Raw genomic sequence first — 19079 nt, 5'->3', positions numbered from 1 at the left:
ACTGTATAAAATAATTTCATTCTTCTATTAATCTTGTGAGGAAGATATATTAAGCAACATTATTTTCATTTCATGGATGAAAAACCACACATTCACAAGAATTAAGTGACTTACTTAAATACTTAATGAGTGTTTATAGATGGAAATGGATATAGGTGGGATTTAATTCAGTTTTTCAGCATCATATCTCCTGTTCCTCTTTACCCCATTATGTTACTTCCTATTAAAATGATGTTAGACTTATTGTAGAACTCACATTTTTATTACCAATCTTTGAGATTGGTCTGTGTGATACTCTGAAACACAGTATCTTTGAATAATTAAAAAGGCCATATATATATATATATATATATATATATATAAATTATATGTTAAATATACATACATACACATTTTCTGAGATGGATTATGTACTGATTTTCAAATTTATTTATTCAGAATTAGGGAGATAAATATCTTTTACTTTTATAATTATCTTATTCCAATTTTTTTACTTGTGATTACTGGAGAAAATCAGATCAAATATTTGTAGACGATACCTAGTACAACGCAAGTTCTAATCCCTATTTTTCAGTTGACACCTCACATAGGCTTTCTAATGCAGCCCTTATTTAAGGGCATCACTATTGTATTCTTTTGGGAATCCCTGGAGATTCAAGCTCATTATGTTTAGACTAGATTCAAACCTAGGCTGAACAACCAATGAGGAATGTATCCTAAACTAGTTACACAAGAAGCACTGTGTTTTATAAGCAAAATGGTATATTTATTTTTAAAAATGGACAACTGCCCTATTCACAAATAGCAGATGACATCGATAAATGTTTACCATCCAAATTAGGACATTGCAGTAATATTTTCCCAATATGTTTACTTCAGTAACTATATCATAAAATCTCTTTTGAATATGTCCACATAAATACTGTCAAATGAGAAATGACATTTCTGCATTGGAACTTAAAATACCTTAGAAACAAAGATCCTAATGCAATGGAATTATTGATAATTGCATTAACAAAATATGAATATCTTTAAGAAGAAAAGACATAATAGACTTCTTTATCTGTTTTCTTTGCCCTTTCCCTTTTAAATAAATTAGGTTGAAAAAATTCCTATTCAACTTTCAATTATTCAAAAACGACTTCACTTTGTGCAGTTTTCATTCTTGTTCACTTTCCTGCTGCCTCCATTTGACCACTTCACTGCTGTGCAGAAGGGAGAGGGAAGAATTCTGAAATCAATCCAATCTGAATCTTTTCTGCCTAGCATGGAAAAGTTGAAAGTCATGGCTAAATTGAGGTTTTAGTATACAGTATTCAGTTAATTGTTTTCACCTTGACTACCCTGTTTATTACTAATACAGACAAATAGGTCTCACAAAAGGATTTTAAGACAGTAATAAATATAGTGTTCAGCCCTAGCTGGTTTGGCTCAGTGGATAGAGCGTCAGCCTTGGAACGGAAAGGTCCCAGGTTCTATTCTGGTCAAGGGCACATGCCTGGGTTGTGGGCTCGATCCCCAGTGGGGGATTTGCAGGAGGCAGCCAATCAATGATTCTCTCTCATCATGGATGCTTCTATCTCTTCGTCTTCCTTCTTCTCGGAAATCAATAAAAATATATTTGAATAAATGAATAAATATAGTGTTCAACTTTATTTAATTATAAAAAAAGGATTGTTGAGGAAAGATTGGCTTCAGAAATGAACAGGCATAGTTCATCTGCACTAATAAGCAAAAATCAGAGAATATGGGTGCAGATGCTGGTCTATGGGTACATATGATGGTAACAGTCTATGGAAGTTATCTTCTAAGAGTGTTAATATTCTCAGTGGAGTAGGATGAATAGCCGTGAAGATGGCGATGAAGTGTGGAAGGCTTGAAGACAGAAGAAAATATGTGACATAGTCACCAGAAGAGGAACATCGATGGATAAAAGAAGTTGGGAAGCATGAAAGCTGTACTTAGATGTTGCAATCATGAACCTAAAGTGATACCAACCAGCGTAACTAAGGATTTTCCCCAGTTCCTTTCAGCAATAGGTAGAGTTGGGTGCAGCCAGAATTATAATTTTATTGAGCATACACAGTGACATGAGATAAAAGCAAGGGTGTCATCTAACGGGAGTCATCTAATGATTAAGCATGGCATTTAAGCCATGCAAAAAGGGCAGAGAAAACATCAAAAGGGAAGAAATCCTGAGAAGGTGGTGGCATTAATAGATTGGTGGTTCTGCTGGAGTCAAAGGGTGGCTGGAATAGTAGAAGAGGTATTCTAGAAAGACAGGATGGAGCCAATAAGTAAATTTTTTCAGTTGACATTCAATATCTTGACAATCCTGACATGATCTTGATTAGACTCAAGAAAGCAATGGTAACTCAGCAAGTGCTTGTTAAATTGCATCTAATTATATTTTTGCGTCCATACCTTGAAGCACTGAACTAAAAAACTTTACAAGTATAGAAACATTTGACTTTAGTACAAAGGTTTTAGATTCAAATGAACTTTTCTAAGATGAAAAAGGTAACTCTTTCCATACAAACATAATACAGAATTTTTACAAATACCACATTTTGAATGACTTTGTGTTCTCTTAAGTACATTAACATTTATGTTGATTACCTATAAATATTTATATAAATCAGTACACTTGATAATAGTTATGGATAATGCATTTTGAAACGCTTGTTTTATGAATTTCACAGACATATCAACCCAAATGGTTTATTCTGTGATATGAATGCCATATGCTGAACAAATATCTTAATATTTTGTATAAAAATAAGAGAAAATATATTTATGAGACATTACTGTGATATTTTAATTATGATATCAACTTTTAGAATGCTTTTCAATTTAAAGAAGGCAGGCAGTTTTTGTATATCTAATAAATGGAAGTATATTTAGGAGCAGAGAGAATGAAATTTATTGAGAAAATGTTATAATCACTTTATTCCACTTTCACAATAATTTTATAATGTGGTTTATTATTACTTTAACTTATGAAGAAACTGAGCCTCCAAGACTAGCCAGGACTTGAAAACAGGACAACCTTATTCCACACATTATTATACTAGCTGCCTCTACTAAATCTAGGATTTGAACTACTTTTGGGTATACATTTTAGCTATTCAAGATTGACAATGCAACACTTATAACAAAGCACTACATATTACATTTGTTTCCAACATACTCTGCAAGTATCAAATACAACTGAAACTCTGAGTGTGATGCACACTGAAGGTTGACCATGTAGCTCCTACAGGGGCATTGTAAACTGCTTTTGTTCTATAATTACTTGGTCAAATTTCAGATAGTATGATTTTCTGGAACTTTGAGGGTAATGTTCAGGTAATAAAGTTATTTCTTAATTTAACATGTTGCCAACAAGTGTCATAAGCCAAGTTCAGGATCTTTGTAAACTTTATATATAGGTCAACAGATAGCAAATAGAAGGAACAAGGAGAAAGGAGGGGCTACTGGAAATAGCAGAGTGCCAATATGAAGAGAGTATAATGATGGTCTGATAATAAAGTTGGTGAGGGGAAAACTATGAAGTTAATAGCAGAATTCTTAAATTATACCAATCTATGTTGTGTAGAGGCAAGCTACACATACTAAAAGAAAGTTCAAAAACAGAACCTATGATGAACTCAAGTCAAGCTGGAAAAGTTCAATTGCATTAATTACACTTATTTAACAAAAATAATGTGATGTGAAACATCTTTTAATAATGTCCATTAAGAATGATTCACATAAAATAAAATTTTTGATGTTTAAAAGGATATACTGTAATCTTATTTTGTGTATTAGCCTACATTCCCCAAGGAATTTTTGGCATATGAGACAATGCTCTACTGAATAGTAAGTTCTGATTAGAGAGGAAATTCATAGGGGCAATATGTTATATAGGAGGAAGAAAAAACATCCAGCAATTAGGTTAGCAAATTTGGGAGAAACCGTACAGGTCTGTTATATCTTTAAAAGGGTGAGGAAGAGAGAGGGAGACAGGGAGGGAGGCAGGAAGGGAGGGAGGAAGGGTGGGAGGGAGGGGAAAAGATAAGGGATAGAGATGGAGGAGGAGGAGGAGGAAGAGGAAGAGGAAGAGGAAGAGGAAGAGGAAGAGGAAGAGGAGGAGAAAGAGCTAAAGGTTTCCTGCAAAGATTCTGCCTCCTGTAGTGGCCTTATAAAAAGAAAAATCAAAGGCAGGTAAAGTAGTCAATAATATGAGACAGTTATGCAACTGATTCTGCCTTAAAGATAGATCTAGAGAAAAATTTGAGAGGTCTTTATGGCCTTGACCAACAAGTTCATTCCCAGAAGAATGAATCTGATTTAGTTAAAATGACACCAGGTTCCTTCCCCCACACTCTCTCTGCTTCAACAGCAATCATTTATTTTAAATAAGTCACTATTATGTAAAATAAAGTGTTTAATAATCTTACTTCATATTTGACTAATAATTTTATCCTTCATTATCAATTAACCACTTTATTGAGCACGTACTATGCCTATACTTTGAAAATGGCTATTGTGGATCTAGAAACAGTGCAACTAATGTGCAGCAGTTCTCATCTGGCTTTCAAGGAGTTTACACTGAAACTGGGAGGGAGCATGGCCTTGTGGAGAGAGGGCTCACCATGCTTCAATCCCAGTTCAATTTTGTTCTCTTACAGTTTTCTAGGGTTCACAGCGACACAGAAGACAGCTTAATCACTCAGCTCAGAAAAGGCTCCGCTGCGACTCTAGGGAAATGTACCAGTCTAGGTGACAGCCCAACACAGACTTCAGAAAGATGAAGGGGTGAGAGCAACTGCTTTCTTCCTTATATTTAGATATATTGCCTGGCTGTAAACTCTATCCTCCCATGGAGTAAGTGTTAATAACATACTTAAGCATTATTTGTTGATTGTATTTGCTGATAAAGACATTGGAAAGAGTTAAAAGTCCTGGCACAAGGCTGAGAAGGTGGCAGCAGATCAGACTGGGTTTGTGTTGCCAGCCGATTCAGTAACAGAAATGGAGGGAGTCCATCCAGGCTTACTGTAACACTATGATCTTGGACATAAGTAGAAAAGAAGTCTTATAGCTAGGGAAGTGTTAGTGATTTTCAGATAAATAACACATTAAGAGTGCTGAAAGTCAGACATTTAATAGGGCAAAATAATAAGCTTTGCTCTAAACAAATGGCCTAATGATTTGCCAAACACCAAAGAGCATATTTATTGCTAATTGAGAACAGATGCATGGTAACGTGTTCTCCCCAATTCACCTAAGGCATCCCTCCCAAATATATATATATCCAGCAGGGTGTCTATTCTTAATATGCTCAACATTTAAAATATTTTTTATCATTTAACTGGTTGCTCATATGTTTTCTCAAATGTGTTTGAGAGAAACTTCTTTTCTTTACTGGAAATTGAGGATATTATTTGTCTTTAGTGTTTTGCATGCATTTGGGGGAAGGGGAGGAATAATTGGCAAGCTGGTAAAACACATAATAATGCCTTCAACTCTGATTGCCTTTCATTACAACTAACAATAGTAATTTTGCCCACTATGATGCTTTTAAAATCTATTCTTGTATAGAAATAAGTTTTAGAGGATAAGAGAAAAATCACTTAATTGCTGCAGAATTAGGAAGGGTTTTCACATTAGTTCATTTTCATTAAAGTCATTTAATTATAGTGTCATAGTCGCTCTGAACTATGACAAATCAACATTCATATTTAAAACTGAATCACCAGCTAATTAAACCTTGTCATTCATTATTTTGCTTTATCATATAAAACGTTTACTCCGTTATGGCCATGAATCAGCTCTTTAAACAGGCAGAGACTATTTATTCAGAGATCACTCTATATAAAATGCATCACAGATGGACATGGGCTTCTATTTAACTATTGAATTAAGATATGCATAATAAAGGATAAAAGATGCATTGGTATGAAAAACTGATGCATTCACCCATGGATTGTTGCATGTAATTTGAGGATTAGAAAGACTTAAGAGAGAAAGGGTAATTTACAGATATTTCTCCATATGGAGAAAGAGAGAGAGAGAGAGAGAGAGAACAGAATCTTTTACTGAACACAAGAGGTTGAAATCTCATTTTCCAGTTCTTTTTTTTTTCCAGTTCATTAGGTGTGTTTAGTGTTCCAAGTAGGCAAACATTCCAAGCACTGAGTGTTTTCAATGTTTCAAGTATGCAAAAATTAAGAAATAGCATTTGTCCTTAAAAATGCATACTGTAATGGAGAATAAATTATATAATTACTGGATTCCTAGCCTGAACCCAATAATAAGAGAATATGTATTTATATTGTAAGAAGCAATGTACATAGGGTGTCCAAAAAATGTATACACAGTTTAACAGCTGATAACTGTTAAATGAAAATGAAAATAAACACTGCCTTTATAATTATTCAAAGTGTGTGTATGTATTTCTTGGGACACCCTGTATTTTAAAAATTGACCATATACTTGGCCACAATGTGAAAGTCAATAAATAATGAGAAATTAGTGTCATCCTGACCATACAGTCTGCAACGTATCTCAATAAAAATGTGAAAACGAAAAAAGCTTTAAATATAAGTGAACTAACAAGCAAAATAGAGGCTGACTCATAGACTGACAGCTGTCAGGTTGGGGAGAGTTTGGGGCTGGAGGCAGCAGGGAGGAGAGGTAGAGGGATTGAGCAAAAAAGAAAATAAAAACTCATGAATGCAGACAACAGTGTGGTGATTGCCCAGGGGAGGGGTATTACAGGGGGTACAGGGGGAATAAATGGTGATGGGAGGAGAACTCACTTGGAGTAGTGAACACACAATACAGTGTACAGATGAGGTGTGGTAGAATTGTGCACTTGAAGTCTGTATAATTTTGTTCACCAGGAAAATAAGTACATCCAATGGCAAAAAGTATATATTGGAATAATAAAAACAACTGAATAAACCCTAAGAAAGAAGAGGAGTCATAATAAAAATAGCTGTAGTAGGAAGTAAAAAAGTAGAAATTAATAATTGGAAAATAAACCAATAATCAACCAATAGACAAAAGAGTATTTCAACAATTAGCAGAGTAGAAAATCCTCTGGCAGGGTGACTCTAATAAAATGTATAAAAGACTTTCTTGAGAAAAATTGAAAACTTCATTGCAAGACATAAAATAAAACCTAAATAAGGGTAAATGTCTGTGGATTACAATACTTACTATCACAAAAATATAAATTCTTCCCAAATCAATCTTTAAATTTAAGCTAATTAAAAAAATTCCAACAGATTATCTGTGAACCTCAACAAGTTGAGCCTAAGATATACATGGAAGAATTGAATACTAAGAATAGCAAGATATATTTGAAAAAGAAAAGAAAGGAGAACTTGTATTATCAGAGATTAAAACTCAACATTATGTTTTAGTAATTAGAACAATATGCTGTTGGCACAGGAGCAGGCAAATAAGCCAATGATGCAGGATGGGGAGTTTAGAAAAATGTCTTTTGTATGTAAAACAGGTAGAATTATAAATTAGTGGAAAACAAAAGACTATTTAATAAGTGTTGCTGAAACAATAATCTATTTATATGGAGTTTTTATCTTATATAGCACAAAAAATAAGTTTTAAGTGAATCAAAGGCCTAAATGTAAAAAGAAACTAACAGCTTGAGAAGAAAATATAGACAATACCTTTATGATATTTGGGTAGGAAAATTTTTATTAAATAAGCTATGAAAATACAGAATATAAAGAGAAGAGTGATAAATTTTAATACATTAAAATGTCAACTTCTCTATAGCAAATGGCATCTCAAGCAAAGTGAAAAGACAGGCCACAGGTTGGAAGATGATATTTGTAACTCATTTAACCAAGGGACTGATGTCCACATACATAATAAACAATCCAAAATAAAAATGTACCAAAAAGGACAATTTGTAGAGAAAGATACCTTACATTTGCCAATAAGAAGAAAAAAAAATCCAACTCCTCTAGTGATTAGGGAAATATAAATTAAAATATTGAGCTACTCTTCCATCTGATTGAGCAACATTTAAAATATTTAATAACCGCAAGTGTTGGCAAAGATATAAAGCCGTTGGAATTTTTACTTTGCTTGTACAATTAGATCCACATTGGTCACCAAGGACAGATTTCAGAAACATAATGTGGAATAAAAAACTTGCAAAACTATATGTACAATGTATTAGTACTTCACTGAAATTTTAAACATACTAACTCTGAGAGGGAGGAAGTGACAATGAGAATTTACAAGTTTCTGTAAGATTTTTTAAAATACATTTTATTGATTTTTTTACAGAGAGGAAGGGAGAGGGATAGAGAGTTAGAAGCACTGATGAGAGAGAAGCATCGATCAGCTGCCTCCTGCACACTCCCTACTGGGGATGTGCCTGCAACCAAGCTACATGCCCTTGACCGGAATCAAACCTGGGTCCCTTCAGTCTACAGGCCAACACTCTATCCACTGAGCCAAACTGGTTAGGGCAAGTTTCTGTAAGATTTTATTTATTTATTTTTTAAAAAACTAGAATGTGATATCCAAAATAAATGTTAATATTTTAATCTCACGATAGGCACATTGGTCTCATTATTTTCTTCATGCTTAAAATGCTTAACAGCTTAAATATGAAGACTATTTAACTATTTTAATATAACTGTCAAATGTTTTTTAATACTGAATTGAGTTTTAAATGACGAAAAAGATTGAGCCAGGTAAAAGAGTGTGAAAGATAATTTAGGCAGAGAAAATAATAGAGAGTCATGGAGATGGTGATTGCATTAAATATTTAAGTACCTTGACCATAGGTTAAAAAATGCAAATCACCTTTGGTGAGATGGGAGGATAGAATTGTGGGGACTTGCTGTATTAGGGAGCCTACACTCTATCCTAGGTCAGTTGAAGAGTCTTAAGTAAATATAACCTGGTAATATTTGCAATGTGTAAAGATTGCTAAAGCTACTTTGTAATGTGGTGGCAATAATGGGGATGGGGAGATCAATTAGGAGGCTATTTAAGTAGTCTAGGAAAATGAAAGAGAGTAAATTAAAATTGTATGGGATCAGAAAGAAGAAAACAGACTTGACTATACATGTATTTTGAAGGTATATTTGGCAGGATTTGGTGACTGAATGCATATGGTAGACAGAATGCATATGGTACCTGTGTGGATAATAGTAACATTAGCAGAGAGCTGGATAATGGAGAAAAAGCAGACTGGGTGGATGATGAGTTTGGTTTTAAATATATTATGTCTGGGGTGTTTGTGGAACATATTATAGTTATGTTCAGCATGCGGGTGGCTATATCAGTCTAAAGCTCAAGGGAGAGGTCAAAGCTTGACATGAAGTAGTCACTATCCCAAGGACCAAGGATATAAAAAATATTGTTACATGACAGATTAAAGCTGATTTTCGTGGTTACTCATTACTTACTGCAGTGTCATTTCTATATTTTCCAGCACTCAGTCACAACACTTAACATGTCCGTAGCCTACATAGGGTCTTTAAGATAAAGAGTTGTATAGAAAACACACTTAATTCTTGTATTATTATTTATTAAATATTTCATTATTTTCTCTATAAAAAACTGTCAACCTACTTTTGCCCCACCCTGTATAAATGCACATCGAATATTTTAAAAGAATGCTTCTGTATAATGTTATTAACCTGTTAAACATTTATTGAGCACTACTATGTATGCTGGGTAAGGTGTTAGTGGTTTCAAATAGAGAGATCAATAAAATAGTCCCTGATTTCCAGGGTTTCACAATCTAGTCAAATATATAGGGATATATAGATATTAAATTACAAAGTGAGATAAGTTCAAAGCAAAAACACACACAAGGCAGATCATAGGAAGTAGCAATCAATTCTGCTTGTGTACAGGCAAATTTCCCAGAATAAATGGCATCTGAAACACCTTTTGAAAGGTGAAGATGACCCTGTCTGCTTAATGAGGAGCAACAGAGGGGAGGCAGGAATATTTTGAAAAGAGAAAAAAAAACAGAGTTCCGTGTGTCACAAATAAATAGCTGATGCATTTGGGAATTGCCTGTGGATGAAATGGAAGGGAGAAAGGATAGCTGGGGATGTGGTGGGAGAGGTAGATGAAAGCTAGTCACGTAAATTATGTAGATATCTTTCTGCACTCAATAGTTTACTTATTCAAGGTTTTATTATAAAATAGTACCTCTCAATGATAAAAGGAAAAATTGTGAATCAAGGTGGCAAATGGAAGAACTGAAAATGAAAAGTAAAGATTGGAGGCCACAAGGACGACCAAGGTCAGCTTTAAACTCAGCCTCCAGATGAGTTAGTTCATTGTATGGAGTCACTCATCAACTTCAAGCACATTTCAGGCAAATTCTTACCAGATTAAGTAGTACTTAAATGAGTGTGTCTACAAATTAACATTCTGTTTCTGCCTCTAATACCAATACTGATAGTGGTATTCTCTCATGATATTCTCCCGTGTCTTGACTCTTTTCCACCAGGGCTATTCCAGCCTTGCTAACTGTGATGCTGACACTGCACTTAATGTTCTTCTATCTGCTCCTTTTGCACTTGACAGATCCCCAAAGGATGTATTATGCTCCTTAAGTAACTGTCAAGGTCTCTGCCATAGAAGTCAGTGACAGCCTTTTAAGGTATGATTTCTGAAATGGGTCCTGTGTTAAAATCTTTCACCGTTTGTGTAACTTCCAGCAATGGCTCACTTAACCTTTTGTCCTGTGCTAACTCCGCAGAGCAGCTTGCCATGTCTTGCATGTCGTTTTGCGTAAATATTTCCAGAATATAGAGAATATAAACATAGCTAAAAGTCCCTAAATAATACTCATAAGGACTTTTTAAGGATGCTCACAGACTTAAGTTCTCCAAATCTCATATTTATCAGGAGTTGTGTGTTTATACTTGGTGATGACTTTTTTTCTAATCCTCTTTAAGATAGATTTCCAGCCAAACCTTCCTGAAGATATGGTATATTTCTCCATCCTATATTTCTCAGAAATTAAAATTTGAAAATAGTACTTCATGTGTGAATGTATGTAAATAAATAAGCAGTATTAGTTGTTAATAAAGTGCAGAAATACCAATCCATTTAAATATGTGGCCTGTAAATCTAATCTTAAAACAATAAAGGTAGAACTTAATGTCATCTTTTAGTGGGCCTAAGTCTAGCTCAGCCATGGGCAAAGTACGGCCCGCAGGCCGAGTACGGCCCGCAGGCCGGATCCGGCCCGTTTGAAATGAATAAAACTAAAAAAAAAAAAAAGACCGTACCCTTTTATGTAATGATGTTTACTTTGAATTTATATTAGTTCACACAAACCCTCCATCCATGCTTTTGTTCCGGCCCTCCGGTCCAGTTTAAGAACCCATTGTGGCCCTGGAGTCAAAAAGTTTGCCCACCCCTGGTCTAGCTGCTATTCTCTAAGTCTGCATATAGTCCTTTTAAAATTGTTTTCCTGAAAACACTCTAAGCGGTAAGATAAGTTGGATAGAAGAAAGTGTGTGTCCACTGTTTGTATTCTGTTTCCTTCAAATGAAATGCTCTCCTTTATCCAGATGCTACCATGCTTCATGGAAATGCTCAGGCTACATCTTTTACTTGAATTCTTCTCTAATAATAAAGCAGCCTTAATTAATCTTTCTATTCTCTAAGAATTTGCAATTGTAATTTGTGCTATGTAATTAAGCATTTCATTGTAGTGTTTTTTATGATATTCACTGATTACTTACAGGGGTTATTCCTCTTTCCCCGGTGACACTAAACTTCTCTATGACTCTCATAGACTTACACTCTAGACATCTCACTAGCTATTCACACTGGTACATTTCAACAAGTGTTCCATGTTCATCCAGAATAACCTTTCATTCAAGAACTCATTTAATCATTATGTGTTGAGATCCTACAATGGACCACACACTGTTTTAAGCAATACAGATACACCACTAACAAACACAAAAAAATTTGAGACATCATTGTAGAGAGCACCTGGGAAGGCACATGGGCATTTCTTTCATTATTGTCAGCTCAAGCCAGTGGCGTTGGCAAAGCCAAGTCCCGGAAACACGTTTTGCCAAAAGGCAGGAGTGTTGTCAGCTTAACCTTCAGCCCAGGTGCCAGGGGGTGGGTTTTGTTATTTAAATCCAGCCAAGCAGCAGGAATGAATACAACTCTAGCCCACCCAAGAATGCAAATAATCTCCTTTGTCTTGACTTTTAGTTAAACTTCCAGTTTTTTTGCAGTATAAAATACATATGCTGTATTGGCTCAGAGTCACTGTCTTTGTCCGGATCCAGGTCAGAGGACAGTGGTCCCACCGGGCTCCAGCTTTTCCCTTTCATCTCTGTGTCTGTCTCTTTCTTTCATTTTTCTCAATCCCCAGCCGCCCCTACTCAAGAACCGGACCGCTCTCTAGCCACGCTGGACGCGGAGAAGAGAGACGTATTTACACATCATTGAATTTTAATTCTAGTAAGAGGAATCCAGACAATACATAAATGATGTAAATATATAGTATATCAGTTTCTCTCATAAATATTACTAAGAAAGTAGAGGTAGAAAGAAATAGGGTTTGCTTCTAGGGAGTAACAATGGAAAGATCTTAATATTAAACAGGACAGTCTAGGAATTCTTAGAAATGCCATAGTTAATGTGATCAAGAAATTTTCCTAGTGTCCTTAACAGATTAAATTAAGGTCCCTATTTACCTAGAATCAAGCCAATCTTATCCAACTTTTATTTTTTTTAGGGTGCTTAAATTAATTTTTTCTTTTTTAAAAACAGCTCCATTAAGGTATAATTGATACACAAAAAACTGCACATATTTAATATGTGCAATTTGATGAGTTTTGGATATATGCAAACTCCAGTGATCCCATCACTACAATCAAGTTAATAGACACATCCAACATTTCCCAGAGTTTCCTGTGTCCCCTTGTTGGTTTTATGTTTCTTCTCCTTTGTTTTTTACTTCATGAGTGAGTGAGAGTGTGTGTGTGTGTGTATGTGTGTGTGTGTGTGTGTGTGTGTGAACACTTAACAGAAGTTACATTTTTAACAAATTTTGAAGTTCACAAGATCATATTGTCAATTATAAGCATTATGGGTTTTTTTTATATGTTTTATTGATTTTTTACAGAGAGGAAGAGAGAGGGATAGAGAGTTAGAAACATCAGTGAGAGACAAACATTGATCAGCTGCCTCCTGCACACCCCCTACTGGGGATGTGCCCGCAACCAACCAAGGTACATGCCCTTGACCGGAATCGAACCTGGGACCTTTCAGTCCACAGGCCAACAACGCTCTATCCACTGAGCAAAACCGATTAGGGCTATAAGCACTATGTTTAACATCAAGTATATCTCCAGTCCATTATGATGTCTGAAAGAAAGGATTTATTATTTTATTTTTATAGAAAATACCCCTGGTCCTTCACTACATACTGAGAATGAGGTAAACAGTATAAAGGCAGTAAAATATTCTAAAATAGATTAAATAATATATCTAAATGCAAAGGGAAATTAGGCACACCAGTAAGAAAAGGGGAGAGAGGTTTTCTGTCATTAACTGATAAAGTAAGATTTAACTTTTCAATAAAGTTAACTTAGAGTTGCAACAAAATAAAAGAAAAAGTATCATACCATTTTCTAAGAGAAATCATTAAAACATATTTTCAGTAAAAATTATTTAGAGATGAGATGAAATCTTACCATTTTTACTGATGTCGAGTTCTTTAAGGTTAACTAAACTAGCAATGGTGGTTGGCAGACTTGAAAGGTCATTGTCAGGAATACTTAGTTTTCGTAGAGCTTGACAGTTGAACAATTGCTGTAAAAAATAATGATTAATTAGAACTCAATTTGGTTAAGTCCATTCATATATAAACTCAGTAACAAAATTCATCTTTATAAATGTGGTAGTGAATGGGCCAGCTACACACTCTCACCTTCTTCCACCCTGAAATTCTCTATTGTTTTCAGAATGTTTTCCATCCCCATGTTAGTACCTCACTCTTCTCTGCTGCTTAGATTCAAAACCCAAAGTATTCTACTTTTCCTCCTGTTTACCATTAATGTCCAATTTGCCACTGACCCTATAGATTTTCTTCTTTGAAATAATTCCTGGAGTTGTCCCTTCTTTTTTATTCCCTCAGCTATAAGATTACCTCAATTCTCTTTTCCTGTCACTATGTTAGATTTCAGAAAGTAGCACTTCAATGTAATCATTTTGAAGAATTGTTTATATGACATGCAAGAATTGATATATATATTTGAGTACATGAGCTCACATTTCTTTTATTTCCCCCTACACTGCTCATAAATATCTAATAAATGAAACATATAACCTCTGATACTTGGTGAAAACTAGTGATTGGTTAATTTCTGCCATCAGTCTAAAGTATTAGGTGGGGAAATATGTAAAGTGAAAGCAACGGTGCTCAAATCCAGCATGCTTATAATCACTGGTGGGTGGAGGTGCTTGTTTAAAATGTGATTGTTGCGCTCTACCCAAAGACATACTGATATAGTGGGTCTGGGATGAAAGTCAACATCTGTATTTAAAAATATATTTATTTATTTCAGAAAGGAAGGGAGAGGGAGAGAGAGATAGAAACATCAATGATGAGAGAGAATCATTGATCGGCTGCCTCCTACATGCCCCACACAGGGTTTGAGCCCACAACCCGGGCATGTGGCATGTGTCCTGACCGGAAACAGAACTTCGACCTCCTGGTTCACAGGTCGACACTCAACCACTGATCCACACCCGGTGGGCATCAACATCTTGTATTTTAAACAAGAACTCGAGTGATCTGGTTATTCTGATGTGTGTGTTTACAGTACCATATTTTGGGAAACAAGATTTTTTAGCTATGTCCATCTTATCTTGATTACTCAAGATATGAACAGCTGGGACAGAATTTTTATTCTTTTCTGGAAGAATTATCTTAATGAGATCCTTTCTGTTTGACATTTCTAATTATGTTTTGCTAAATTTCCACAGATGAAGTCTTTGGTATCCATGACGATGCAATTGGCCCAGAGTGCATTTAACTACCACTTGTTCTTACATGTAATTCATTATTTATAGGCAGAAATGATGTAAGCCATAGTTATTATTTCTTAACTCATAAGTTCTTTTAAAAAATAGATTGTACTGGTTGATACTTAAGATGAAATATATATTTTCTTGCTTTTGGTTAGTCACTTGTAGCTCCTTACATAGATTATTTGCAATACTTCATGTAGTGCTAGAATTTCAATATGCTGTACAGAAATGTTGCTACTATTTCTTAATAACAGTTAAAAATGTAAGTTTGATAGTTCCTATTAACAGCCAATTTTCCTTTAAAAATAGAAAAATAAATGTCTACACTCATGGTAAAAGTTAACTAAATTTTTGTCCAGTTTATATCATCCAGCAAGGATTATTACATCTATATGCAATGTAATATTATAAATTCATAGATTTAAGGTTATAAATTCATAGATTTTTAAAAATCAACTGCCTCATGACTGTTGTTGGTCAAGTGTACTAACTATTCTTTAGTTAATAGATTATTATAACCATTTTATGCCAAATTTAGACAACTAAATTTCAAAACAGAAAGGCTTTTTTTCTGTTTTTGAAATTTAAGTCCCATCATCTCAACTAAATTCTCATTTTTTCCCATAAATTAAAAAATATATTCCTGTATTCTTCTCTAACTTTAAACATAACCATGTTAGGAACAAAATATATGAAAAATTTTCAATACCCTATTACACAGAGAATCCAAGACTTCTCTGGTATGGAGGCTAAGAGCATGGTGTTTGTAATCAGACTGATGTGGGTTCAATCCCCACTCATCTACTTACTAGCTGTATGGTCTTGGGAAAGTTGCTTAACATCTCTGAGCCCTATTAATTTCCTCCTCTGTCAAATGAGGACAATAACATTACCTAACTGAAATGAGTTACCATTATCCATCAATTCTAAGTTCTGCGTTTTTTACATCTTAACATCTTTGATGTTTGGGAGGCACATTACAGTCAAGAGCAAGCTCCAGTTTTTAAGGCGTGTTTCTCCGTGCGACTACCATAATGATGTCTTATAACCAATGGCCTTGATCTGAGGAAATGAACTACTTGTGAACATGTAAAACTGATTGGCACATAGTAAGAGTTGATAACTACTAGGGATTATTAATATTTATATATATGATACAGAAGCACATCTCTCTATATAACCTATTTCTTATTTTCTAGATGATGAGGTCTTTGAAGGTAGAAGTCATATCTAATTCATCTTGGTAGCAATCTGTTTCGCCTTTGCCTATACCCAAGTTATTAGCATCGCACATAGTGTGTGCTTAATAAGTATATTTTACCAAATACTTAGGTAAGTTGAGGGAAAATGAGTAAAGTATTCAGTTCTAACTGAAAGCAGTACCTCACTGTATTAGAAGTTTTAGAGAGGTAACAAGCTTGTGGAATTTAATTTAATAACCAAAGTGAACTTCTGAATGTGAGTTATGATGTTTATTACTTGGAAAGAAATTAAAGAGATATTTTAATGATTCCTTCAAGAATTAAGCTTTGAATGAAAATGAAGTCAAGGATGATTATGAAATAACCATAATTCTTCAATATAGTATAAAATAGCAAATTAATTAATTACTAATTAGAGTAAGACTGTTAATGTTTATAGTTACCCTGCCTTTCATTTGGTATTGAAATTTCACATTTCAAAAACAGTGAAGTTGTTTTGAGTCTTGAAATATTTGTGTACTAAAGGTCTTTTTCTAGGGCTAATGGAAGCAATTTAAACTCTGACAGAAATTGGTTTGTGAAGAGCATGCAATTTAAATTACTGACTCAAGAAAGAAATGGTTAGGTGTTTACTAAGAGAGCTGACAGAAAGAGAAAGGCCTAAAGATTGAAAATAAAAACACATTTGAGCAAAAAATGTATATCCTAAAAGGAATTATGCATTCATCCATGGGAAAACCATTAATTGATACCTGCTACAGGCTAGAGACACTATGCCAAGTATGAGAGGCACAAAGTAAACAAGCAATAGCTATTGATCTCAGATTGCTTACAAGTTAATATTCAGACAACTACTACAGTGGGAAAAATGCCAAAGTAAATATGAGGTATGGTAAAAACACACGGGTAGGATATCTGTACCAGATTATGTTCATGGTGGTGGTGGGGTTGATTCATGAAAGTATTCCCAAGAGAGGTGATGAAAAAATGGATCACCAAAAAGCCAGCACAAGTAAGCAGATGAGGAATAATACTGCACCTTTCTTGTAGCATCTAAAGATACTCCCATTCAAAATATGCATACCTCAAACTAGTTTCAGAAATTTGCTTGATATATGCAGAGACTTAGATTTTGGAGTGAATGCTCTGAGTCTACAACAGCTACATGCATTTTAAATAAATTTATGGAATACTAATTATATGCTAATGGTAGACATTTAGCACTGAAAATGAAAAATAAAAGATATTGCCAATTTCTGTCCTCAGCAGTATGGTGGACAAAATCGTCAAAGAAAAACCTTTCAGTGCAACAAAACCACACACACATTAATTTTTCCAATTTGTGGTATGTAAAATGGTAACATCTTTTGTAACAAATTACTAATAAAATGGAATATGTTTTCTTGTTTTATTCATTTGAAAAACATATTCTGGATACTAATTTTTGGACAGTTCTCTCAATATATGGCTCAACATTCCATTCTTTTTATGTTATCTATATATATATAAAAGCTTAAGTGACCATCACGACAGGTCTACTGAAACCAGTCTCTATGATGCACACTGACCACCAGGGGGCAGATGCTCAACGCAGGAGCTGCCCACTGGTGGTCAGTGCACTCCCACAGCAGGAATGCCACTGGGCTAACCGCTGACAAGTGCAGCTGAGGCAGTGTGAACCTCTCCCACCTCCGCTGCAGACTACAGAGGCACAGTACCCCGCCTGGCTCGGGCTCCTCCCTGGCCGCCTGCCTGCTTCGCACACTGCTATATCCCCTGAGGGGTCCTGGATTGCGAGAGGGCACACAACAGGCTGAGGGACCCCACCTGTACATGAATCCCTGCACTGGGCCTCTAGTCTTTCAATAAAAAGACATTTATAATAGTCAAATTTATCTGTTTTAATATGTGCACATGGTCTCCAGTTTTTTTCCTCCTGAAAGTCTTCATGCTTTGATTTGCCTCATGTAGAATTTATTTTTGAGTATGATATGAAGTAAGGGTCCATTCTTTTCCTTTTATCGATGACCAGTTGTTCTGGCTCCATTTTTAAAACAGCTCCTTGTCTCTCTACTGATTTGCAGGACAAGTTCTATTGTACATCTGATTTCTACATAAGTATGGGTCCATCTCTGTACTTTCTATTTCTGTCCATCTCTCATTCCAGCTGGGTCATTTGAACTCTATGACTGGGAAATGTGCTTGAGCCGGAGAAGAAGGGGAAGGGAAGTAAGAGAATGCCTGGGGAAGGAAGAAAAAGCTCAGCCAGGGTTTGTGAGAGAGGGGTAGTTCTGTGAGCAGAAGGTGGGTGGGGAGGGGTAGATTGGGAAGAGCAGGGCAGTCTAGAGAGCTGTTTTAGGAGGAACGACTCAGGGGAATGTTAGGAATGGCAAAAAATTAAAAGAGGCTCTATTCTAAACTTTGTGGAAAGGAATAGAAAAGGAAGGTTTTAGCCAGAATGTGAAAAGATGTGCAAGTCTGGGCTTTATCCTACAGGAGGTGTTCAGATGATGATTTTTATTCATTTCTGAGTCAGCCTTACAAATGCTGTCTTCAGAAAAACACACACACGTGTGCACGCGCACACACACACATGCACACGCACACACGCGTCCAATTTCAGGGAACTAGCAAATCTCTGGAAGCCCATGTGGCTGTGGACCAGGTGAAGGACGGCTGTGATGGGTCATGAAATGTCACTTCTAAAAATGCAAATGTGATCAGGTCCACCTGCTCATCCCTTTTCCATGGTTCTCTGCTTTCTTCAGAATAAAGTTCACATTTCTTACTGTGGCTTTCAAGGCCCTTCAT

At 35.3% G+C, this 19079-nt stretch overlaps 1 protein-coding gene across 5 annotated transcripts in view; it reads right to left on the bottom strand.

The window, feature by feature from the left end:
* The window catches only part of LRRC7 (leucine rich repeat containing 7), a 479490-nt gene that overhangs the window by 272518 nt on the left and 187893 nt on the right, over nt 1-19079 (bottom strand). For all 5 annotated transcript variants that reach the window (XM_036352078.1, XM_036352079.1, XM_036352082.1 and 2 more), the window contains one exon: nt 13728-13845. In XM_036352078.1, the coding sequence (XP_036207971.1) occupies nt 13728-13845 (118 nt within the window). The remainder of the gene's footprint in view (nt 1-13727; nt 13846-19079) is intronic.

This window comes from Myotis myotis, unplaced genomic scaffold (genome assembly GCF_014108235.1).
Source record: "Myotis myotis isolate mMyoMyo1 unplaced genomic scaffold, mMyoMyo1.p scaffold_m19_p_2, whole genome shotgun sequence".
NCBI lineage: Eukaryota > Metazoa > Chordata > Mammalia > Chiroptera > Vespertilionidae > Myotis > Myotis myotis.
The sequence above is the reverse complement of the archived record's forward strand: the minus strand, read 5'-3'. Positions and strand labels throughout refer to the sequence as shown.